The sequence below is a fragment of the Haemaphysalis longicornis genome, unplaced genomic scaffold, assembly GCF_048455015.1.
Source record: "Haemaphysalis longicornis isolate Haplotype H1 unplaced genomic scaffold, Haemaphysalis longicornis Haplotype H1 scaffold_2, whole genome shotgun sequence".
Classification (NCBI taxonomy): domain Eukaryota; kingdom Metazoa; phylum Arthropoda; class Arachnida; order Ixodida; family Ixodidae; genus Haemaphysalis; species Haemaphysalis longicornis.
The window spans coordinates 229,110,805-229,135,564 of record NW_027526295.1 but is presented as its reverse complement, the minus strand read 5'-3'; the positions used below and the strand labels follow the sequence as shown (position 1 = coordinate 229,135,564).

At 47.4% G+C, this 24,760-nt stretch overlaps 1 protein-coding gene across 1 annotated transcript in view; it reads left to right on the top strand.

The window, feature by feature from the left end:
- LOC144168541 (uncharacterized) overlaps nt 1–21,059 on the top strand; it is a 35,100-nt gene extending 14,041 nt beyond the window's left edge. Inside the window, exons 4-5 of the mRNA XM_077697501.1 lie at nt 20,800–20,930; nt 21,041–21,059. Of these exons, the coding sequence (XP_077553627.1) occupies nt 20,800–20,930; nt 21,041–21,059 (150 nt within the window). The remainder of the gene's footprint in view (nt 1–20,799; nt 20,931–21,040) is intronic.
- Nucleotides 21,060–24,760: the final 3,701 nt, after the last annotated feature.

Here is a 24,760-nt window from a genome sequence, read left to right as displayed (position 1 = left end):
AAGGATTTTTCTCTTTCCCGAGCCTTGGCGTTCTTTGAGCGCTCGAATTACGTCATTAAAGCAATGTAGCTGCTATTGGCGGGTTCCTTTCAGTTGTAGCAAACACCCCCCCCCCCCCCCACACACACACACACACCACATTCGACAGCCACTTAAGGATCAATCCACAAAGGAACAGAAACTGAAGGCTGATAATTCTCCTGTGACGAGCAAATCAGGCAGTGCCGATCTGTGCTCGTGATAACTATAGCTCTGAAGTATGCCGTGAATTTTTGTTTACGGCGGCACCTGCAGCGTAGCCGATTTCGCTAATATCCGACCTTTTTAGTTGACTGTTGTGTTTGTAGCAAACAGTCTCAATACGCCTTTGCGTTCACCCTCTTGCACCTGTTGGCTATGCTTTTATCCCGAGGCGAAACAATCCGTGAAATAGAAACTGAAACAGATTCCTCATACACTGAGAACAGTGCGGAATTAATAAGCGTTCCAAACTAGCAAACAAACAAGCAATGCTTGCCACGCAGTCTATTTGTAAATGGTTACTAGCTCATGTTTGTGTATCAACGTACCAAACTAATAAACAAGAAAACAAAGCGTACCATCGGTGGTGAGGAAGCCATTTAAAATGTTCACAAACTCAGGCCAGTGTCTCTTTAGAAACACATGCAAAGCAGGAGTCGCTAGCCATATTTATTCATAGTTTAGTTGCCCCCGCCTTATTCTTTTTTTTTTTCAGAAAAAGTCACGCGCCGCCATATCCTGTTTCACCCTTCGCGATTAATGACGTCCCAAAATAAAACTTGTGGTTGGGCTACTTGGTTTATGTTTCCTTGTAAAAGAGCGCAAAAAAAAAAGACTCACAAGGACGAAGAATAGACGGGACGAGCACTCGTCCTGCCTATTCTTCGTATTCCTGTGTGAATTTTTTGGGCTATTTTGCAAGAAATAATGACCTCATATTGTGCTGCGGAAGTGGAAATTTGTCAGGAACTGCAATACCCTCTTTTATTTCTTTGGTTCTTTCGACATCAGCAAACAACTGCTGATGCTGCGAGTGGGGCATTTGTATTCACGGCTTTGCAGAGTACAAATACAGGCCGACGTTTGTTTACGTTTTAGAGTACCTAAACGTCCATGGCCTCCGCCTACTCGTGCGGTGATGCATTCCGATTGATTCTCGTTGCCTCTGTAAAAATTTTATATTGACGGTGCGGTCATATGTAGCTAGTATACCAGGTTTATGAATGTCTGCAGAAAGTTCTTCAGTTGGGGGCACACCATTCACAGTTATTAAAAGAAAAGCATAGGGCGGAGATTAAAGGGGGGAGGTTAGGCAAGCGCAAGGTGGTTTGCCAAAATTGAATAAAGGAAACATAAGAACTTCTTGTAACTGAAGCCATTTTTACCCAAAACTGGCATTCAGTTGTACTTCAGAGCGATTGCAACAGAACATTCACAAACTTCAGGGATTACATGTACATTTATTGAAGATTTCTGGCGATCCTGAAAGTTACAAATGAAATGCCAACCTTATTTTCGCATCCTTTTTTAACGCGAAAGCGTTATAATGCCTTTTCCGATTTTCCCGTGCCCATTCGGCGTCCGCTATTCGCCGTGCTCACCAAGCGTACATGGATGTTCTGTCGGTCACAAGATAAACCGTACGAAGGGAGCGGTGCGCGATAACTATCGGCGCGACGCCTTCGGGCCGTGCGCCTGCGGTCGAGATTGGCGGTGAGCGCGAACACTGGCGGCGCTGCGGAGCACGCCTCCGTGACGTCAGCTTAGGGATTTTCGCATTTGTCGTCTGCTTCAATCAGGCTCACTCTACCTGCTGTTTCTTTGCGCTCGGTCAACGTCCGATGCTTGACCGCACCAGAATTGGCGTGTGGGTAACATTTTATCATAATAATAGGCTTAAAGTGTGAGTTAAAGTATAGTTTTAGATACCGCTACGGAAGAAACATTGCCGGCGTCGCCTCCTTCCTTGCGAAGCCGGTCGTGTGCGTAGCGCGATGAGTCGGAGCTAGGCGTCAGCTTCTGTATTAAGCAATTTTTCGAAAAGGGAACAGTCAGCTGCAATAATAACCGACAGCAGCGAAAATGAAAGACCAAAACAAATTCTGGCCTTCAGGGCTATCGGCTTTGGCAGAAGGCATTATGATTTCCGGTAATCATATGTATGGAAAAACAGTTTTTGCGACCTTGCCGAACGCTCGAAAGTATCACGTCACATTGTATCACATCACTTTACTTTGTCATGACATGAAAGTTTGCCGACATGCACTATAGGCTGCAAAAACTATAGGTTGAGTTCCAAATAACCCAAACAGCGCTGGTTTTGTACGAGGCTTCTAACCAGTAGGAGGTTCATTGAGCAAAATGAGTCCCGTCTACGTTAAAGATACAATAACACTCTGTTTGTTCAGACCTGGAGGGATATTTCGGTACATTTTCCACAGCCATATCCTCCCGATATTCGGATATGCGTTACAGGAAAACTGCACTCAAGAGGAGGAGGAGGAAGGCGAGGAGGAGAAAACTTTATCTAACAATGAAATCGAGCTGGTTAGTGGGCCGGGTCCTCAGTCAAGGACAGGAGAGTAAAAGCAATTTTCTTTAATTCTTAGAACGCCATCCCGAGTAGAATAGGATTTGTTCTTTGCGCCTGGAATGGTTGGAAAACAATAAAGACCTGTCTAGAAATATTCATCGGTTTCGATTCTTGTGTTATTTGCAGGTATACTATTTATTGCGTTAGTTAGCGAGTATATAATGCCTTCAACACCGTAATCATGTCATCATTGTTCGGGTTGAGAGTCAGTTCGTTATGATAACAATGGTATGATAACAAATTCTGGGCACAAAAGCCGCCTTCGAGTAATGTGGACAACGTTGTTTGGGGTGAGATCACGGTGGCGCAGCACAAACCTCCTCATTGTATTTCCATGTGAATAAACAAAGCACGCTGCGGATATGCGCATTCTTGTACGCAGCCGTAGTGAAAGCAAATTTGTGAAAAAGGGAATGTATGCCATACAACCTAAGCAAAATATACACAGTATCTTTGTGAGACTCCCAAACACCCCTAAACCTCCTGATAACACGTTTGGGATGGTGCAGAAAAACTAATGCGTCGGGCACAAAAAAAGAACAAGATACATACATCTGACACAAGAAAACAACAACAAAACAAATAGAAGACAGCCGTTTTATTTCCTGCTGTACGTGCGATGCGTGTGTTCTTTGGTAGGCTTGGTAGGCAGCATTAGAGTGTTGGGTCTTCATATGAGCACCTCAAAAATTCTGCAGGGAAGCCTTCGCATTTTGAATTCTTATCGAGGGGCTCTGAGCGTTGATCCTCGCGAATAAGCTAGAAAGGATGAGTTACGCGCGATCTTCTGACCGATGCTAGCAAGAAAGTCGTTCTCTATCTCCTCATGTGTTGCAAACTTTTGGGGGATACAGCTTCAAATTATTCAGATGCGTCAGAAGCTGGCAAAATAACTGAAGCACTAGAAATGCAATTTTTAATGCACTACAGCAACAAAGCGGGAGGTTTCTAGCACAGACACTGCTGCCCCTCACAAGCGGAGTGTAGCAGACGACCGCGGCGCGAGTCCCTAAGCTGACGTCAGAAGCAGGGGGCGCCACTCAAACATCACACCGCCAATAGCTGAGGGCGCATGCGGGTTCCAGTCCAGTCAATGCACGTCAGTTTCCTCAATCTCGGCCGCAGCGCTTCGTGTCATTTGAATGTGGCACCCGGCGGCGCCGTGAGCGGTGCTCTGAGCGAGCGGCGCGATTCTTGGCGGCCGCTGCTAGCGTGTGGGGTGTGCTTACGTGAGGAACGGCGCCGTTCTTTTTTGCGGTATGCTGTCGGGCGCTTCTTTTATTGTGATCTCACTGACTATAGCACACTGGCGTTCAAACAAGTCTGTGGTGAACAACCATTGTTGTTATTATGTGACGAACATGCAGTTCCAATCAAGCACTGAAAACAACTGCGATGGTTTATTCGCTTCATAAGTACGCGATACAGCGAGCGGTTTGCTACAAGCCGATTAGGTGAGTCCAAACTGGCCGCCATTCTCTATTACCTCGCAAATGCGTGGGGGAAGCGATTCGTAAAGAGGCTTTGCAATTTCTGGACGGGAGCGAAGGCGCTCCTGATCCTTTGCAATTGCATTCCAGAGCTCGTCAGCCGTGCTGCCGTAGTCATTTCTTTTGGTGAGGTGCATTTTCATTATTCCCCATACATTCTCGACGAGATTAAGGTCTTCCCCCACGGAGGCCACCGCAGCTGAAGCCATGCGTGGTCCTCCAGTAGAGCGCTCACTGCTCGTGCTGGGTGGACAGGGCTTCATCCACGACGTAGGGCAGAAGAGTCGTAGTGTCACGCCGCAGTACTTGGGAGCGTCGAATTTTTATCGCGGACATGCTTAAACGTCAGTTTTCTGTACAGCCAATAAGATGGAAATAAAAGGGGCGTCCGACAACATATCGCAAAGATGAACGGCGCCGTTGCTCACGCAAGCTCATGCCACACGCTATCGGCCGCGCACCGCTCCACCGGGTGCCACATTCAAGTCAAACGAAGCGCTGCGGCCGAGATAGAGGAAACTGGCATACATTGACGGGACTGGAACACGCATGCACCCTCAGCTATCTCGACAGCAGGCTCTCGGCCGGAAGGCGTCGCGCCGAGAGTTATCGCGCACCGCTCCCTTGGTCCGATTTATTTGTGAGCGACCATACAGGTGCCGTCAGATGTAATTGGAGCATTGGAGCATTGTAATTGGAGCATTGGATTTGGCCTCTCAGGAGTAGATTTTGGCCGAACGCTCCCAATGATTCGGAAGGGTTTGTTCTATACGGTAGAGAAATAGACTAGTGATAATGATAAAAAAACATCAAAATACCACAAGTAGTATGTGACTGCACCTTCACTATCCACAAATGTGGGTGGGGTTGGAATGCCTCTTCATTTCTTTTATGGTTTGTATACACCGAAGGCTAAAAAAACTTTTTGGGTCGGTGAACAAAGGCTAGTTGGCGCATTCATTCTTGTTCGTGCCGCACTTGGCAGTGTGTGCACAGAAGCTGTCGCAAATGTTCCACTGCATAAGGTTCTTCATCTTGTTTAAAACGCAGCTGTAGAAGCGCCATCTAAGGATGTCGACTATGCATACTAAAATAGTTCAACTATGCATAAACCGTGGCAAACCACAAAATACAGTGTGTCCAAATGCAAATTTGTGGTATTAATCGCAGGGGGTTCTGCCTCGGGGTTAGATCACTCAAAGTAGTGTGTGGCCTCTGCTGTGTACAGACCACAAATAAAATGAACAGGTAACCCGACTCTGCAGTTACTCCAGATCCAGTTATTACCAGTTCAATCCTGCCCTCTCATAACCAATGCAGTGGTTATCACGAAGAGAAAAATATCGCGTATTTTCTTCTACACTGCTAGCGATGACAAAAGAAAAAAATATGCACATCCTCTCAAAATAAACTGATGACGTCAAAGGCAGTTTCCGGCCCAGTGCACCCAGAGGAGTGGCAGTGGGACTCAAACAACAAAAGTACGAAGCAGCCGACTGCCACGCATTCATTTATTTCCATACGGCAACTGCGCACCTGCTGAGGGTGAAATACTTAGAACACGTGCGTTTTCGAACGCCTAGCGCATGTGTTGGTAACGCATGGTCGGCACAGAACTTTGTCTCTGCCAAGAGAAGAGGCAGGGAAATATAGTTCTATTGCATTGGCTACGTAAAAGCACGATACACTTTGTTTCGATGGGAATGTTTTGGTCGTTGCTATTTCCGTAAAATGTTGCGATGTGCGGCAGTCCCAGTAAAAGCGAGTACATATGCAGTCATTTGTACCTGCCAACCTAGGACTACCCGAGCTGGACTTAATTGATTGGACTTTTAGAGCGCAATGTTTTATTAAGGCGAAAGCCTTAAATTCTACTTTTCAAGCACGCGCTTGTGAGGTTTCAGAAAATATGTTGTCCAAAAATGGGGAGCATGAGCTGAGGATTGCCCGCCAGGAAAAGGAAACAGCTTTGCGGGAGGAGGGTAGGTGGAGGGCTTGGAGAAAGGATTACGCAGCACGTGTCGGGAAATGGCGGTGGCTAACGAGCGGAAAGAGCTTGGGAAGGCGCTGCCCAGGGCGCTGCACAGGTGGTGGCAAGCGCGGCCGGAAAGCTCAACAGGAGGTTCAACAGCAGATCAACAGAAGTCTGCAACTAGGCTTTCGTCTTCACATTTGTTGAAAGTTCTAAGCATCTCGAAAATTTTTGTAAGGCACCTGTGTATCCACCAGATTGTTAAAATAGTCTTGCAAATCTTCTATTACGCGTAAATATTAAGAAGGAGTAGGTAGCCATGTCAACATTCTTGCGCATGCGTGCATGCGCGCTTCTGGGCACTCTCAGAACAGATGTTAATAATAAAGCGCGCAGGTAAGTACTGGGAATCAAGAGGACATTTTACGATTTCGCAAGTAGGAATAAAAAACGCTCGCCAACAGCCACTCAGTGAGAGTACGGTACGTTTATGCCCGCGTGCGCCGACACTGGGGCAGCCATGGCACGGAAAAGAAGCCGGCGCTTGAGCAGGGCAGAAATCGGTACTGTAAATCTGAACCGCCTACGCATGGCAGTTGGGACAAAGAGGACGGAAGCGAGTGGGATGTTGATTGAACGGGCGAGATTTCATATTCACGGACACTTCTGAATCCAGTCCGTTCCATAAACAAGCATCCTGTACGCTAAAGACGGATGCTTTGTCTCTGTATTCATTCACGAAATATTTCAGTAAAAGTACAAAATATTTTGCAGGTTCTAGTGGACGATTTGAGGTACAAAAAGAATACAGACGTTTGTTGTTTCTTTTAATAAGCTCGAAAAGTTTGCACCGACTTTACCCAGTGACATAGCAATATCTTGGCGTGGAATACCGAGCGAAGAGGCAGTAGTTGGAAAATGCTCTGCTAATTTATTCAAAACTACTCTGAGCGGAAACATTGAGGGCAGCTGCACGTTCATTGTTCTTTATTTTGCGCTGTTTGGTTGTCTTATGACCCGTTCCAGCTGTTTGACTGCAACAACGCAAGTACATGCCTTCCAATTTGTTACAAAACAATGGTCTTGACTACTTTATTTACCATGATATTATTCTCACGCTTCTTTAAGTAGGAGAATGAGAGGGGACACATGTGCGTCACTGGTTTCCCTCAAGATCCGTTTTCACCGGGATGGTTGCCAGCTTTGTCAATTTCTCGGAATGCCAAATGTTGGCCCTACCACAACATGGTCTCTACCAAGAAAATGACAGGGCGTTGTCTGTAAGCACTCTTGAAATGATGATGGAAGATGTAAACAGGGCACGTGATGACGTCAAGTTTGTGGTGTCCAAACCTCTGCTTTGTCGGACCTAAGCAACTGGCGTTACCATCAGATGATGAAGGGGATCACTCAAGACGCAAAAACCTGCTAGGGTACCACTAAAAGCTGAGTACATTATTTTTAAATTAAAGGTTTCGCCTTTGTAGTTATTCGGCTATTCCTTTAGTTTTGTTTTGTACAAAAAACAAACAAGGACGTTCTGAATGTTTTTTGTTAAAGAATAAAGAATGTAAATTGACTCTCTTTCTGGCGTCCCTCTTATTTTTTATCGACAGAAGGCGTGTTTGAGGACACCATGGAATGCCGCTGTGTACAGCGCCTATGGCCCCCCGGGTATCGTAGTTTACAGGGCGTCTAACTTGTTGGCTTGGTTGCTGAATGTTTTCTGCTAATAATTTCGCACTTTTGCCACTACTTGTGCCGCAGATATGGTCGATGACCTTCTTAGTATTTGAATAAATGACTGCATAAGATCCTCACAAAAATGTCCAGAAAATCACATAACTGTATACTAATATGTAGCTTTCTTATGCCCATTGCACAAATTGGGAGTTTTTTTACCGCCAGGTTTGGCTATCAATAGCAAAATACATTTTGTTTATTTATTGTTTCTAGTCTTCTTTTCTTTCTTTCCGCCGATGATGTAAATTTGCACGATTCTAGCGATTAAGTGTATATTTAGGGCTTTAGATTAATTCAGTGTTTGGATTTATCTCTTGATTAGATGTGCATCGTCATGGTTATTTGTTTTATTTGCTGCCTTACAGAGTCACGTTTAGCATTACTCAACGAGCACCCCGTTAAAGCCTACTCACTCTGGGACCCTCGTCAGTATACTAATTTGTATCGTTTGAGACAAATGAATTTGACTTTGACTTTGACTTCGAAGGGCCTTTATTTCTCAAGTCATGTGTTTTTTTTGCAGAATCAAGGCGTGGTGGAGGGTTGGCCCGTATTCGCGATTTTTTATACGTACTTTCTTTTCTATTTTCGCGGTACTTGTTTAAATATTCGTTTTTTAAAGATGTATGAGATGCTAATTTTTGATTTCGTCAGTTCATTAATGAAAATTTCTGATGTTTATATTTTCCCATTTTTTGTTTCATCAAAATTTTGTAGGAAGAATTATCTCTAACGCAGTTACGCCTTGTCCAGATGGCCGAAGAAGCCGCCAGGGACCAAGATCTCCTGGCTGACTAACGCGGCAAAGAGAGCCCAAGCTCTCTACCAGTGGCGTAGACTTCTTATTTTCCCGGGGGGGGGGGGGGCAGACCTGGAGTGCGCCTCGAAGCGGCGAAGGGAGGGGGAGGAAGTGGTGGGGGGGGGTCCCTATGAGATGACACGTCATCACCCCGCTACAAAGAGGCTACCACTAGTCATCATCATCATCATCATCATCATAAGGGGCACCTGCAGCAGTGATGGCCTTTTACATTGTGTCGGCTAACTACGAGGTGTCCCCAAATAAGACATCCCGCAAATCTATGAACCGTGAACTTCAGCGGCTTGACGAATCCAGTAAAAATTTCTTTGAATACGTGTTTTACTGGTCCGATTTATTCAAAAATATTGCATGACTGAACCATCAGCACAAAAAAAAACGAGTCGATTTGTTTTTTTTTTTTAATGGGCGGTTCGGGGGTAAAAAGAAAGGGGCACGAGAAAGGGACAGGACAGGGGCACTACGCGCGGCTATGTTCATTTCCGTTAAGAGCCCCCGAAACGGGTCTGACTTTGACCACTCATTTTTGTATCCGTGTGTGTGTTGTGCCAGAGCGCCCGACACAAATTCGCTGCACTTGGCGACGTGCCGATGGCGGGGTTGATTCGCGCCTAGGTCAAACCGCCCGCGTCAGACGTGCCGCGAGTTGGCGGGAAAGGCGCCGCCGAGTCTGCTCTCCCTTTCCCGTCGCGACGGCTGGACCAAATCATGCCTGGGACGAACGAATCCCCGCAGACACGCAGCAAGTAGCGCCTGGAGACGCCGCCGCAGAGTCGCCTTCCCTTTCCCGGTCGTGGCGGCTCGGCTGACGCAATCGCTTCGCCTCCATTCGCCAGATTCATAATGCGGCCAGTTATAGCTCCGACTGGAGGAATTGGAAGTACACGCGGCTGCAACGAAACCCTGGGGGTATAAAACCAGCCCGGAAGAAGCGGTGGTGCGGCGGCATCTCATCGAAGACCCTGAGTTGAGAAGTGCTATCGCGCTTGTCTTAGCCATGTAACGCTCTTGTTACCTTTGTATATATTGTATATAAATGCTGCTTCAAATAACCGTCAGCTCAGCTACTTCGTCGTTATTGTCTGCGCCGCGTCGATGGCGGACTGGGCAGGGCAACGTCGCAACAGTAGTGACTGAGCTGGGATGGCCCAGTCCCAACAGTGTATGTGTAGGTGTTTTGGAGGCTTGGAGCGGGTATCGCTCGCAGTCGACGGCCGCAGTGCACTCAGCTGCTGCCGGTGCTTGGCAGCCGTTACAGCACTGTCCAACTACTCTGGCGTGCTTTGTGACCTCGAAAACAAAGTTTGCAGACAGGCTTTTCGGAGGCGTGATAGCTTGCACTGACGTCACTGTATTCCCGTGTTAGTGCGTTGGTTGCACAGTGGAAATCTTGTGGGAACGCGACCTTAGCGCGTTCCCTTTGGTTCGGCTTCGCCACACCGCTTGCTCCTCGCGGGAACTTGCTCGGCGATACGTCGGCGAGGGGGATCTACCTCCTCGCCGAACGAATGTCTTGGGAGCCGGCGAGCACGCGCGGGAGGCAAGCTGCGCGGGGGGAGTCGGAGCTCGGGAAGCGAGGCGTGAGGACGCGCCTGGCGACCTTCTTCCTGCGAGGATCGGGCAAAAAGGAGGGCGACAATGGCTGCCATCGGTGTCCCAGCGAGGCAAACGCGAGCGCGCTGAGGCGGCGCCCCGGCGATGACTGTTGTCGCGGTGAGTCGAACCTCTCGATTCCCTTAAATTGCCCGGGCGAGGAACTAGATCCTCGCCGTCAACTAGCTAGCCTGCATGCTCTTTGGATGTTTGTTATTCAGTAATAAATGTCAATGAGCGAAAACACTTGTCGCTTCCTTTGTTCCGGTGAGCCACGGCCCGCCGCGGCTGGCGCGGCACAGCGCGCAGCCGCAGGGTGGGAGATAGCTTGCTAGCGGGGCGAAACGAGAAGACAAAGACTGGTTAGTCTCTCTCGTCGCCGGTTTTGCTATTGCAGGGAAAAGTAAACCAATCTACTTTTACCCATCTATGACCCCACAATCTGCAGCTCTTGGTTCGAGAAGCGCTGATGAAGCTGAGAGCTATCAATAAAAAAGTGCGGTGGCGTCGTTATGGGCAAGCAACATGTTTTACGAGACGTTCCAAGACGCGAGCCAAAGGTAAAAACCCAACGTCTGGCGTTGGCGTCCATCATATAAAACGGCCCTTTCACGAGGCGTTCCACAGTGCGAGCTTAAACTCGGCACAAGTTGCTAGCGAGGAGTGGTCGTCCCGCCAGTAAACAGCAGATGAAGGTAGGGGAAGGACAACCACCGAAATTCACCGTCGTCGTCAGCTTCATCATTACACGGTGGCATAAACGAGAAGCAGCGCATCGGGTTGCCATTCGAAAGCAGAACGTTCCTCCAGCAGCAAGATGCCAGCGCTGTTCGACAAAATATGCGAGGCGAAACAAGGCGTCACACGCGTTCGACTGGGCATTGTGATGTCCGATTAACAACCCACAACCTGCACGGTGGGGTTATATGCTCACTTGTAAATGGACAGCACGACGACATATTCGTACCAAACCTGAGCAAAAAGTTTCAAAACGGGAGCCTAATAAAACCGTGTGGTTGACACAAACCGTGCAGTCAAATTGACGCGAATCACGTAAACTAACTGCGACTGTTTAAATGAGCGGTTCCGCTCAAGGAACGACTCCAGAGCATGACATGCATCAATGGAAAGAGCGACTTGGGCGCGCGTAGTGCATGCATTGTGAGCCGCCCCCACCGCCTACCCTAAAACAATTTGAATGAAGCAATCGGAATAAAGCAGCTAGGCGTTCCCAGGCCCCGCATTTGTAAACAAAAATAACTGCCATGGCCAGGATTTCGGGACACGGCGTCGAGTTTCGAAAAACTGACACCACGTGGCGTCGCGACCTGAAGACACAATTCCTTCTCTCTTGTTCTCTCCCCCGCGGTGCGAGAAGCAGGGCCTTCACACAGGGTCTAGCCGCTCGCGACGGTTTCCCAAACAGGCCAGCTTTTCGCCTTTGTAATTCGCCGAACCAGGAAGGAAAAAAAAAAAAACAAGAGGGGAGCCCTCACAAAACGACCCCGCATGGGCTGCGGTTGGTGCCTCGATGCGCCCCCGCTCTGCGGGCGCGCATCGAGGCACCCTACCCGTGTGGACGGGGAGGGCTCGCCCCGCTCGGGCGCCTGCTTTTTTCGTGGCGCTCGTGCCGCATTTCTCACTCGAAGGAAAGACCCGGGTACAATTTTCTTTCGACTTGTGAAACAATGTGCGTTAGTACGTATCGAGCAGGCTCGGGTCAACTGCAGCGTCGCTAATGAGTTAACTTTTGCCAGTGTCGTCTTGTCGTCTGCTACGGACGCATCGTCTGCTCACCGCGCCGCTCGACCAGCCCGGTGTCCTGGCTATTTCACGGAATGAAACGTGTTGTTGGGGGACGTCGGTTCCGAAAGCCTTTCAGGTCCCATGGGTCGCCTTTTCGACATTAAGGGGTCATCTGTTCAATTTGTCACAGGGCATTTTTATTTCCTTCCGCTTGCATGATACTTGTTCGCACTTGGCACAACCCCAACTTTTTTTTTTTTTTTGCTGTTGAACAACTTGCACAAATTGCGTTGGTACATTGATTCGTACATTAGAATTAATCAGGTGTCTGATATGTGGGCGTCTTTTGAAGACGCATGCAATTAAACGAAACGAGCTTTTCTTTTTCTGCTCGCTTTTAATTTCTACGCGCGAACATTCACACCCGAATTCAGGAAAATTATTTTTCCTATGCTAATATCTGCATTGACAAATAATTTGCAGCACAAAAACATTTTGCGTTATTGTTGCAAAGCACAAGCGGTAGAGCAAGATCATAATCTATTATTTCGGGGTTCATAAAAAACCAAAAATCAAATGCCTCAACCCTTACCTACTTTGCGTTAAGGTTGAGGTGCAAGTATACTAACATTATGAGTAACGGAAAACAAAGAAATACGCAATTAACGCGACAGTGCCAAAACAAGCAGATGAGCATATGCAAGTCTTCGGCAAGTAAAAGAAAAACACGTTATGAATGTTTTCTATTGCGTGGGACGCGTCCGCTCAACGGGCTTTCCGGTGCCTCCAAAGCTAAAAAAGACGCACGCCGGCCCGACGAGAACGCTTCTGAAAAGAGCACGTGCTGGATCGACTTGCACGCGCTAGCCCCTGAGGCAGCTTTGCTCAAGAAGAGAAAGGTGCTACTGATTGCGGGTAGGTTCTTCTTTTCTTTTAGACGTACACTAAAATATTTTAATACTCCCCGCCCCAACCACCGGCTAGTGTGCGACATGATCAGTGAACAATATTCTTGGACTAGCGCTCTTACGTGAAACGCCCTGTCCGTCATACTACCTGAAATGGGGTATGCTACCGTACTGTAAGTAGTATTTTTATTTACAGTACGTTCCCCGGGTATGTGCCGAGTCATAGTCACGAGGAGAAGATAAGAAATTGGCTGCGTATCTGGTTGCTTTGCTGCAAATGTATACCATAGCCTTCGGCCGCCCCCGCCTCGTAACATCCTCCCCTCTCCCCCTCACGCTGTTCTTCTCCCCCTGCCTGCCCCATAATTAATGCAATTGAAGTTTGATGAATTAGATTCATTTTTCCCTCGTTTTCTTGGTTCGCGCGCCACCTGTTGGGACCTTTTCTTTCAATTGTTCTTGGAACAGCGCCTCAAAAAAAAACCTCACCCCGCCTGGGTTCCTGGCTTCTCTACCTACGCTTCCAAGAGCTGCTGAGGTATTCGTGAACAAGTGCCACTCCCTAACCAAAGCTGATCTGCACCACCTCATTTGGTTTTGCCCCAAATTAACTCGCTATAGAAATTTCTCTGCCCCCACCAACGATCCCGCGATAGCCATAGACCCTCACTCCGTGGGCACTCCCATCCTTCACAAGATTGCTGTATTCGCAGTCACAAGCGGTCTAGCACGAGCTGTATAGAACGGCCGGTCTGCTCCCCTTCCTTACCCATTCCTTTGATCCTATTCCCCCAACAGGCCTAGGGCCAGCCTTGCCCCAAATAAAGGTTTCTCTCTCTCACTCTTGAGGAGACATCTTTCTTTTATTATATTTACTTTTATCTGGCCTGTTTTTGACACCGTCTTTTACCGCATTTTTATTAAAACCAATCGCACGTCTATTTTTGAATAAAAGAACGCTGCTGCGGCCAGTTATGCACTAATGTTTTGCCTCAATTATGCGTAATGCTTTTTTAAAGACGATAGTCTTTCTTGGGCTACTTAAACGCGATTGATTGATTGATATATCTTTATTTGGCGAGCATGAAGCGCAGATGTTAGGGCGCCCGCCCGGTGGACGGCACCGATTCAGCCACCGGTTCAAAAGTTATAAATATTATTAAACAAGACGCTTATATACGCAAAACCGTTCCAAACTTCTAAAACTGCCAAGATTTGTCATACATGTCCCAATAATATGGCGCGAAGGAAACCCCAGGTACATTTGAGGCAAAATGTAAGCACATAACCGGGATTACGCGCGTTCTTTTAAATAAGCATAGACATGGCCTTGGTTTTCACGATAGCAATTTAAAAAAGAGGCGTTAAAACAATGGTTTGACCAAAAAATACGAAAAGAAGCTGGCGCCCGAGCCTCGAGCTCGAGCGCAACCCTAAGCCGAACAGTAGCAAAGGTTCCAACAGATGGCGTGCGAGCTCTGCAGCGCGGGAAAAGTGGATTTAATTTAGCTACCCTCCATCGCGTCAGACGCGCGAGGAGTGAGAGAGGGGGGAGGAGAATGTATGAGACGGCAGGGGCTGCAGAAGACTATCGCCTTTCGACGACATTTGCAGCGAAGCGAGCAGATACGCGGCCAAGTTTTTCTTCTGAACAATATTGACACGTAGAAATATATGCACTCCGCCAGGTTCAGTAGCTTGGGACGGTTTTGCCTATATATACTCCTTGTTCCAGCATTGTTTCATGTTTGGCCCAGCGGCTGAATCGAGTGACAGACGGACAGATAGACAGACAGGAAAGAAAAAAGGACGATTGAGAGTGCACGTTCGGCAACTGGACACTAATGCTTTCTCAATCACTGTATCATAAAAAAGTGCTTAGGTGTCCTCGGAATTTACACCTAGGAAAAAGAGCTGCAATTATTGTGTGTGACACCGAAGGGTGCACAGAAAAGGCACAGTTCAGAAGCTTGGTGCGCAAGCTTAGCAATAGACGTCTTTTTTTGGAAGTGCCTACGTTTGAGCAAGTTTTATTTGTTACAAGTCTTAATGAAAACCGTTTCTTCAGCTCATTTACACAAAGTTTCATGAACGACAGCATAAAGCTTTAAGAGCTGCATAATTTGTCCCTTTCGACGTCAGTGTAACATTATATGTGCCGTAACATTGTTAAATATCTCTTTTTGCGCAGATGCAAGGCGCCACACAAGGCGGCAAGAAGCTGCTCTTTTTGTGACTTTCTTAACCCTCGCCCGCGCCCCTAGAAAAAAATAAGATACATAATAATTGGTATTGCCTAAAGGAGTTATTAAATAAAGCTCTAAAAAATCTCAAATTCTGACCGAAAACTTTCAAAGCATAAACACAAACGATGCAATCAGTGCGTAGACAGTCATCCATAACCTAATACCTACGCAAATAATAAGTTGCCGAAAGTTTCACACAAATAAGCACACAAATCCGTTCGCAGAAAAGTTGGCGTACGAAAATGTCGGTGCACCGGAATGCTTGCACCGTAACATCCCGCATTGAAATGTTCCAGTACATCGAAATGTCCTAGGGCCGTTCATAGGCGTCTAAATAGTAGTAACTTGGAATCCCAAACATCAATGCTCAACATTGGGGTTAATTTCAGGTGCAGCACTACCATTGCGTTCGTATAATTCACGACACTTTAACTGTAACAGTGTGCTGTAAATGTATAATTGCTTCCATTTCGGTTAAGCGCCATTGACTTTTTCACGTATATGCATGCTTCTTACGGCGTCGTTTATACTTTTTATAACCGTTTTTAACGCATATCAGTTTTTAGCTGGTGCTGTTCTGATGGAAGCGCCTTGGAAGAAGTGGAGCGCGGCCACAATTTTAATATTTACAATTAACAAAATATCAAACACATTCTCTAGAGCGCACACAAGAATGAGAAAATTCGCAAAGCTTAAAGGCAACAAATATTGAACAAAAAGCTGCGGGAAAAAAACTGCGAAACTACGGCAATATACTGGGAATTTTTCAAAATGATGAAAAACAATTAATTAAACTTGAACACACCTCTAATTAATATATTCCCTCTGGTAAAAAGCGCTTAAATAGCATTGGGATGAATGGTACATAAATTGAATAAAATAACAATTTAAATGAAAAAAACCAACGAACATTGGTGAATCTATAAACCGGCATTCGAGAAAACGATTTTTGATAAAACGGACGCCGCTTCGATATAATAGCGTTAAAAAAGCGGCGCTCGTTCAGCTCTTGGCAACCCCCCTTGCGCCATAATTTCAGTCTCAGAAACTTGAAGATAGTGCTTTATTTTTATTTATTTACTATTTATTTCATACTTCCAGCCTGAGCGCCAGGCCTTAGGCATGTGTGGGAATAGATATATACAGTAACAAGGACGGCATGATTACCTGTATACATAAGAAAAACACAATACAGCAAAAGAAGAGAAAACGCTAAACAGATTACAAATACATTCATACTAATCCGTATGTAAAAAAAGACAAAATGGCATACCTGCGCGCAAACATATACGTTTTACACCATTTAACGCATCACTGCAGGAAACCGTGCGGATAACTTATTTTCACATTTGACACCGTACTAACATAGCGTTATTTGCCACCTCAGAAAAAAGAAAGAAAACGAAGAAGTAAAAACTGTACACAGTAGCGCGTGTGGACACGTCGTAGGTCCTTCAGGCACAGTTCTTGTGCTGGAAAGTCTTCCCCCCCCCCCCCCCCCCCTCACCCCGAGCGAAAAAACCAGGGGAGCACGCTTTGTTTGCTCTGCGCAATCTAAAAATGAGGAGGGGGGACAGTCAAGTCAGCCAAACCTTTTCAGTGGCAGCAATTATCTCCCCCACCTCCTTGGGATAAACCAGAGGAGCAGGCCTTGTTCGTCCTCGTGCACACTACCGACTGCCTCTTTGTTACTCTCAGCGACAACAGATGGGAACCCTCCCTGGTTCCGCTGAGGAGAGGCGAGTGTTGTGTTGGGTGGAGACGGTCCTCCTCTCCACTCCTTCCAGGAAAAAGGAGGGGGACGGGGGCGCCACGTAGCGTCAGTTTTTCGAAGTTTGTGGCGATACGCCTCACCCCGGGCATGAAAAGTGTTGCAGGGAACCTACACAAACAACGTTGCAAAAAATCTACAATAACAGGTTTGTAGCCCACAACCTGAAGTACTCAAACCCGGGAGTCGTTTTTTCTATCTGTTTTCTGAGCGCCACAATTTTGTGTTAACTAGTGCGGAACGACCTGAAATCCAGCCTGTTCTCATAGGCCGCAGCAGAAAAATTTTAGACTGCCCGGGAACCTCGTGAGTTAGTCGTACAAGCCCAATATTTTGCCACGGCATGCCGCTAGAGCCATGCTACGGATATCCCGGAGTCGATTTTTCTAGCTGTCTTCGTTATTAAACGGCGGCCGTTTCTTTTTTCTGCCCCATTCAGTTACGCCCCGGACGGGCGAAGCGCCGGGAGAGGGGCGCAGTCAGGTTTCCGCGGCGCGTGTCCCTCAATCCTGGGGATGTCCAATCAACAGGTGCCGTAGAAACAGAGCAACTATGGCCGCGCTTCCCACCGGGACCTAACCCCCTCGTTTTTCCCTTTTCACCGCGACCCCTTAGCGAGCGACCGCCGAAAAACGCTAACAGCGCCAAACAAGGACAGGGTGCAGTTTTCGTTGCCTGATTTTACCATCCTTGAGAGTTGAGCAGCACAGCGCCACAGCTAAATGTCTGAAACTCGTACACGTGCGTCCAGACTTGAGTTTGTGATAGAACTTGTTTGCACTGCTGTACTCATGAGTACATGTATACTCACGAGTGAAAGCACTCGAAAATACAGTATTCATGAGTATTGTACTGTGTACTCATGAGTACCATACTCACCAGTACTCATACTCATGAGTATTGTACTCATGAGTTCTGTACTCACGAGTAGTACTCAATCGTCATCATACTCACTTTATTAATGTGGGTCTACTCACTCATCATCGTACTCACTCGTGAGTTTGAGTACAAATGAGTACAAATGAGTGTACTCACGAGTGAGTGCGCCGACCTATGCTCCCGACAAAATGTCGCTTTGCTGGCGTGCTGCTGAAGCCAAGCTATGGTGGCTAGAAGGGCCACCCTTCTAGCCACTATTGGCAAGCGCAGCTCTACATTGTTGTCAACAATCCGCACACTGAGCACGTCTAACTCACCGTGAAGAAAAGCGACACGGCCCTGCGTTTCCCCCTGCCCATCGGGAGGACGGAACTGTTTTTCAAGATCCCAACCCCTATTGTAAACAATAGATGGCAGACAGGACGGCTAACAGTCCGGTGTCGACGGGTGCAGAGCCGAGCCGAGCCATTAAAAAAATTCTCAGTCGGGGCCGGAGGGGGCTTTGCCCCCCCGTAAAGCCGTCCGGGGGGGGCACGAGCCCCACTGCCCCCCCGTAGTTGGCGCTTCTGCTCTCTACTTCTGTTCAAAGAAAGTTCTTTCTCTCTCTCTCTCTCTCTCTCTCTCTCTCTCTCTCTCTCTCTCTCTCTCTCTCTCTCTCTCTCCCCGTTTACCCTAATACAACGATTAAATGGGCTACTTCCCCCAATTGTGCATTTTGTGGAAAGGCAAGGCGTTACACGATTGACTCATTTTCGTTATTTTTTTATTTTTATCGCATTTAGAACGTTCTTTCCCGGGCTTTTTAGTTTAGTCCTCGGTTTTTGGAGGATAATATAAGATGTACATTGCGGAGTTTGTTTTTATATTGCGTGCAATTTTTGGTTTTTCGAAATTCCGCGGGATCAGTTGTTTCCAATTAAGCTACTATGAAAATTAAAGGTGCTGCTTCCAGCAGTTGCACATTATCGTGAATATGCAGAGCGTTGCACGGTCCTGGCTGTGGAGGTACCTGGGAGAGAACGCTTTAACATTCAAAGTGGCCGTCCTAAGCAACTCAGCAAGACGCTCACCGACATGCTTGCAATGAACGAACCGGCCCTCGGCATTGCGATGGCCGTTATACCCCTCAATCTCCAATCTGCGTACCATTGAAATGAGATGGTTAAAGTCAATTCGAAATCCAAAATATGCAGGCGGCAGCCAACAAACAAAGAAAAAAGAACAGCGATTACGAGTGAAGGGTTTCAAGTTTCAAAGTTTCAAAGTTTATTTAAAAAAATGCAATAATGTGCGATTACATAATGTAAGTATAAAAGAGAAGGTCCCAAAGTAAGAAACCGTGGGCGGGACCTCCGTGGCGGGATCTCCGTGGGCGGGTGGCTAGTAATAAATCTCTAAATTTAAAGTTAAGTTGTTCACTGACAATATCATCCGTCAATCTGTTCCACTCTTCAATGGCCATGGGCAGAAAGGATTTGTTAGAAGCGTTAGTAGAGCCAAACAAAAGCTGAATACTCATGGAATTAAATAGGCATCGGGATGTGCGGAAAGATGGAAGTAAAAGTGAGCTATGTAGGCGAGGAAATTTGTGGAATAGTTTGCAAAAAAGACAGAGACCTACAATTTCTGGTCGAGCTGAGAAAACAGGGAGACCGAGGGATGATTTTATTTGATTGATACTAGCACGTTTATTGTAATTCAAGGAGATGAATCTTGCGGCTAGATTTTGGATGAATGCACAAACGTTAATTTGGTATATCTGATGATTGATCCAGATTGCATATGCGTATTTTATTTTAGAACGAACAAAAGTTTCAAATGCCATTTTCCGAAGCATTGTAGGTGATAACGACAATGACCTTCTGAGATAGCCAAGAGTTTTTGAGGCATCGACAGCTAGTTTTATGATATGGTCGGTCCAGGTTAGTCTGCGCCAAGGTATCGGGATGAATGGACATGCGATAACCTTGCTGAGTTTAACGGTACGGATAGATGACGTTAGTATGTTTTTGAGAGGCAGGCATGAACTTGCACTTGGAAATATATGGTCTCATCCTCCACTGAGCACATCAGCTATCAGTTGGGGGTTAGTCTTGCCGTAGTATTAAATGACTTTCGGTAGTTGATATACGACGGCAGATGACGCGATCGTCCGCAAAAAGATGAAGCGATGATGAAATTCCGGAAAGAAGGTAATTCACGTAGATTAAAAACAGAAGCGGACCGAGAACGGAGCCCTGAGGGACGCCAGAGATTACTATAGTAGTATCGGAATGGGCACCACCGATAACGGTGAATTAAGACCGGTGAGTAGGAAGCACTTAATCCATGATAAGGTCAGCGGATCGAGGTAGAGGTAAGAAAGCTTGATGATAAGTCGTTGGTGAGAAACGAAATCGATCGAAGGCCTTTTAAAAGTCGATGAAAATAACATCAGTGTGAAATGACCAATAAAGGTTCAGATAAAGATTATTTGTAAATTCAAACATTTGTGTTCCACATGACAGCCCTGAACAAAAACCATGAAGGTTATGAATACAGGAGTGATAATCGAGGTGGTGATCAACATGTGAATATATTATATGTCCCAGCAGTTTGCAAGCGGTGCAGGTTAGTGAAATGGGGCGAAAGTTAGATGGGTCAGATCGATTGCCTGACTTAAAAACCGACAGAATGTTTTCAAGTTTCCAATCCTCAGAAATTGAACGTTCGGAAATCGACTGGCCCAAATTGATCTGCAAAAATTGACTTGATAAGCAATTGGTAGCCTTAAGTACTTTGGCAGGAACTTTGTGAGGTCCGTGGGAGTTGTATATTTTTAATTTCTTTAATAGAGTGCTGATGCCTTCGGATGTGATGTCATAATGTCGGTAGGGGTGTCGTCTCTAGAGGCTGCCCAGAGGCTATGCTCCCTACATCGGATTCATCTCGCGGCTGAACGGTAGCTTCCTGTACATGTGTACATACTGTCGCGAAGTGACGTCCGGCTATATGTCGTTTCTGGTGTGGACTCGTAGAGGATACCGAAGTCCTCCATGCCAGCCTGCGGTGTGCCACTCGCCAGGTGCTTCTTGCCCCGCTACATGGGCTCTGGCTGCACGGAACTTGTTACTCTGCGTGGTCCGCTGGAGCCACCGGGACTACTTGAGTACGATGGTTGCGTAATTTGCCCGCGCCCAAGCAAGGCCTGAGTGGTACACTGTTACCGATGCTTTCGTCAGGGGCACATGAGCCCTTCGTGCCCCTTCTCTGCATCAGGTCCACCGTCTTCCTCTGAATCGGAACCACCAACAACCCCGTCGTCCGCACCTTTACAGATCAAGTTTCTATGCTGTCTGTGTCGTACGGACGACAATAGAATCATGGACTGAAAATGTCCGACGAAATTCAACGATGCTCGCATAAATGACGCGCGTGGCGACTCCTGTCTGAGCCCAACAGAAGTTATATATTTAAGCGGTGCGAGTTTTTGGCCGAGGATAACGGAGACGCTATGGAAGAAGGCGTTCCAGAGCCTGCAGAGTACACCCAGCCTTCGCACTGTGACGTGCTCCGTCACTCCCATAACCTTCATAATAAGCGCAAACAAACTGAAAAGGCACCTCTCGTTACGGACGAGCTACTGGAGCTGGACGAACAGCTTTCTGTGCTGCAAGATGAGGTCACCAAGCTCACCTAGCGCAGTGCACATCCAATCTGTCGATAGCAGCGTCAGCCACCAGAATAACCGGACCATTGAATGCCATTCAGTCCCGCCTCTCGCCAATCAGCCTGGACTAGCAAAGTTCAGTCCCTTCCATCCTCACCCGCCAAGAGCTCCTACAGTTTGTGTTCCAAAAGCGACAGAGCTTGGTGTCTGTGTTAGCCGCCCAACTTCGCTAGATCTCATTTTTGTATGCCTGACAGTGGAACTATCGCGCGCGGGCTCACAACGAAGGTTGGTAAGCTTCATGAACGTCATCGCCTGGGCAAACGTCGACCTTGGGCTTTCCTATTCGAAGAGAAAAGCAGTGTACCTCGCCTTCGCAATTTTAAACCCTACGCTACGCCTTTCATACCTTATCAGCGTTGTGGCTCCACGACGACTCCCCCAGGCGAAGCCGCAATTTATGTGCACACGTCTTATCCACAAACACTGATTCCCCTAGAAGCATGGGGCACGGCTTAGCCGGAAGTGGTTGGCGTAAAGATGCAAGTGTCGCGGTGCGTAGCAATAATCACCTTACAAGCTTTAGCAGAGAGCTCAGACCAGCTCCGACTTCCACCATGTACCCTCCTCCACACAAAAACCTCACAAAAAAACAAGAACGCCCCTTCGAGCTATCCAAACCAATACCTTTCCCCACCCAACTATAGCCCACATTCTGGTTCCCACCCTGTACTCCTCGCAATGCCGGTTCTGTGAGGCTCCGGGCACGCTTTACCACATTGTGTGGGGCTGTGATAAAAAGACTAACCTACCCTCTTTGCCCTTCCCCTCCCCTGAGCACTGGGAGAGAGCACTGTCCAGCTCGGACCCTGATGACCAGCTGTGACTGGTGAAGAGAGCCCAAAAAGCTGGACGGTCTCAAGGGATCCTGGAATAAGGACTCTTCCCCAAGGCGAACTTCTTCATAGGGACGTTTATTCCTCATCCTCCTCCATGATGCGCCTGCTAGTGTTGAGGGCTCTTGAGCCTGGGAAACCTCTACACAGCTTGGAGTGAGGACTCCTCCCCATTGCTTTCCGCAATAAACAAGTTTACTCTCTCTTTCGGTTTCTCTCCGGGCAGATATCGTCCCTATACCGAATCCAGGCAAACCACCTGACCATATTCCCAATCTGTGCCCAATCGCATTAACGTGAACCTTGTGTAAACAGTTGGAGCGAATGCTGGCGACGCGACTTCAGTTGTGCATGTACACTTTTCGGTAATACGACCTGGCACAGTTGGGTTCAGACGTCATGTGGGGAAAGAGGATGGACTTGATACCGTATGGCCAATGGGGTTACTTGGCGGCCAATCCCCCAAAGTGCGGACGTTGCTTGCAATGGACATTCACAATGCAGATGACAAAGTCAGCCACAGAACCATCCTGTAAGTTCTCCAAAGTCGACTTGTCTCTGAAAAAGTGCGGTGTTTCATCCTGACATTTTTGACTAAAATATAATTTTGAGTGCGGATTGGAGGGGCTAGTTATGGCAGTTTTACGCCCGTCCATTAAGTGCGCCCGCTTGCCCTGCAGATTGGCTGCTTATTAGACCTTCGCTTTCTCCTGCACGCGGACGATATTACGGTATGGACTGTACACTCAGGCCTGTATCGGTCAACCGCATGCCTGCAACAAGCTTTAACTGACACAGATAAATGAAGTGAATAAGCTGGTCTTGCGCTTTCAGCCGAAAATACCGCCATTCTGTCCGTGGCCAGTGCTTGGGGCCATCGTCGACTGGGGATGTGCCAGATCGCATAACAGTCAAACCCGATTATAACGAACCCGGACAGAGCGAATTATGCTATATATCGAAAAAAGAAAGATCGTTTACGAAAACAGACGTGAAACATATTTCTTATAACGAAGTTCACATCTGATATATCGAACTCGGCGAGCCTCGTCAGGCACACCGCAAGCTACCCCTGTTCTGATCTTGGGTCCTCCGGGTCGTTGCTTCCACCGGGTCAAGTGAGTCCGATGGTGACACCGTCTGAACAACCACTGCCAGATGACGGAGAGGACATGTCTGATCTTTCCGACTCATCATCTGCAACGGTCATCTACGGAAATGAAACCGTTCTTTCACCCGAGAAGTCAAAGCCGTTTGAGCCTGTGATTCCTGCAGAGCGCTGCCGTGGCTCTAAGAGTGTCAACAGGCCACTTGATGTCAGCACAATCGCAAGTCCCCTGAGACATGGCGTCATTGTGGTAATCAACCTATCGACTCCTGGAAAAATATCACTCGCTACAACCCCATTGCTGTAAAGGAACGATTAGAGACTCTGGCTTCCGATGGCGTTCTACAAGTAGGTCCAAATTATCGCCTCAACCTGCTCGCCATTGACACTCGCAACGCTGATGCCACAGAGCATCTCCTGAAAATCTCCTCCATTTCTGGCGTGAAAGTCCAGGCCTATGAACCACGACCGAGCAATTGCGGAGTGGGCGTGATCAGGGGAGTAGCTAAGGAGCTCTCTGACCCCTGAAATCTTTAGTGCATTACGAGTCAGAGCGCTTGTCAAATCCGCCCGGAGACTAGGAAAATCACCAGAGAGTGGGCAGATTGTGTTCGCCACAGACAGTGTACCAGAGCATGTAGTCCTCGGTTACACGCGCTATCGCGTGTATGATTACGTAGAGACACCGATAAAGGCAAAAACTCCTGCCCTGCCCAAAAAATCCTGCCGTCGAAAATCCTAAATACCTAAACTGCAGCAAAAACCATGAATCGACGTTTGTTCATTGTTCTAGCTGCCGTGATGAAAAGGCTATTTTCTAAATAAAGGCTAGAAACAACACTGACTACAAGTCAGCCAAATACGCTCTACTGGAACGCCGTAAGGCTGGGCCTAAGGAACACGGGAGAAAGTAAGAGAACACATCTGCGGGTCTCGGGTTCATCCCCAATGAGGAGGATTTACCAGCTCCGCCAGTCCTCCATCATGAATCGCAGCACCAGCATACCCTTACATCAGCTCTGCCAGTACGAGCTAGCGCAGCAACGGTTGACTCCCCCTCAAAAGGTGCTGCCACGCCTGCTCTTCCATCAGACGAGACTCCGACTCCAGCTGTACAAACTTCGAAGCCTGCTCGTCGAACATCTCTGCGAGAGCAGCGAGAGCCAAAGCATCACCAGAGTTCTGGGAGCTTGCGTTCTGTGATATCAGCTGTAGTAGAGGCTGTGCGCCTCTTCCTCGCCCCCCTTTCAACACCGATAGCCGTGGCTATCCTGACACTCTTCGGCTATGTTTCACCATCCTTATGCAATGGCGTTCGCTGAAAC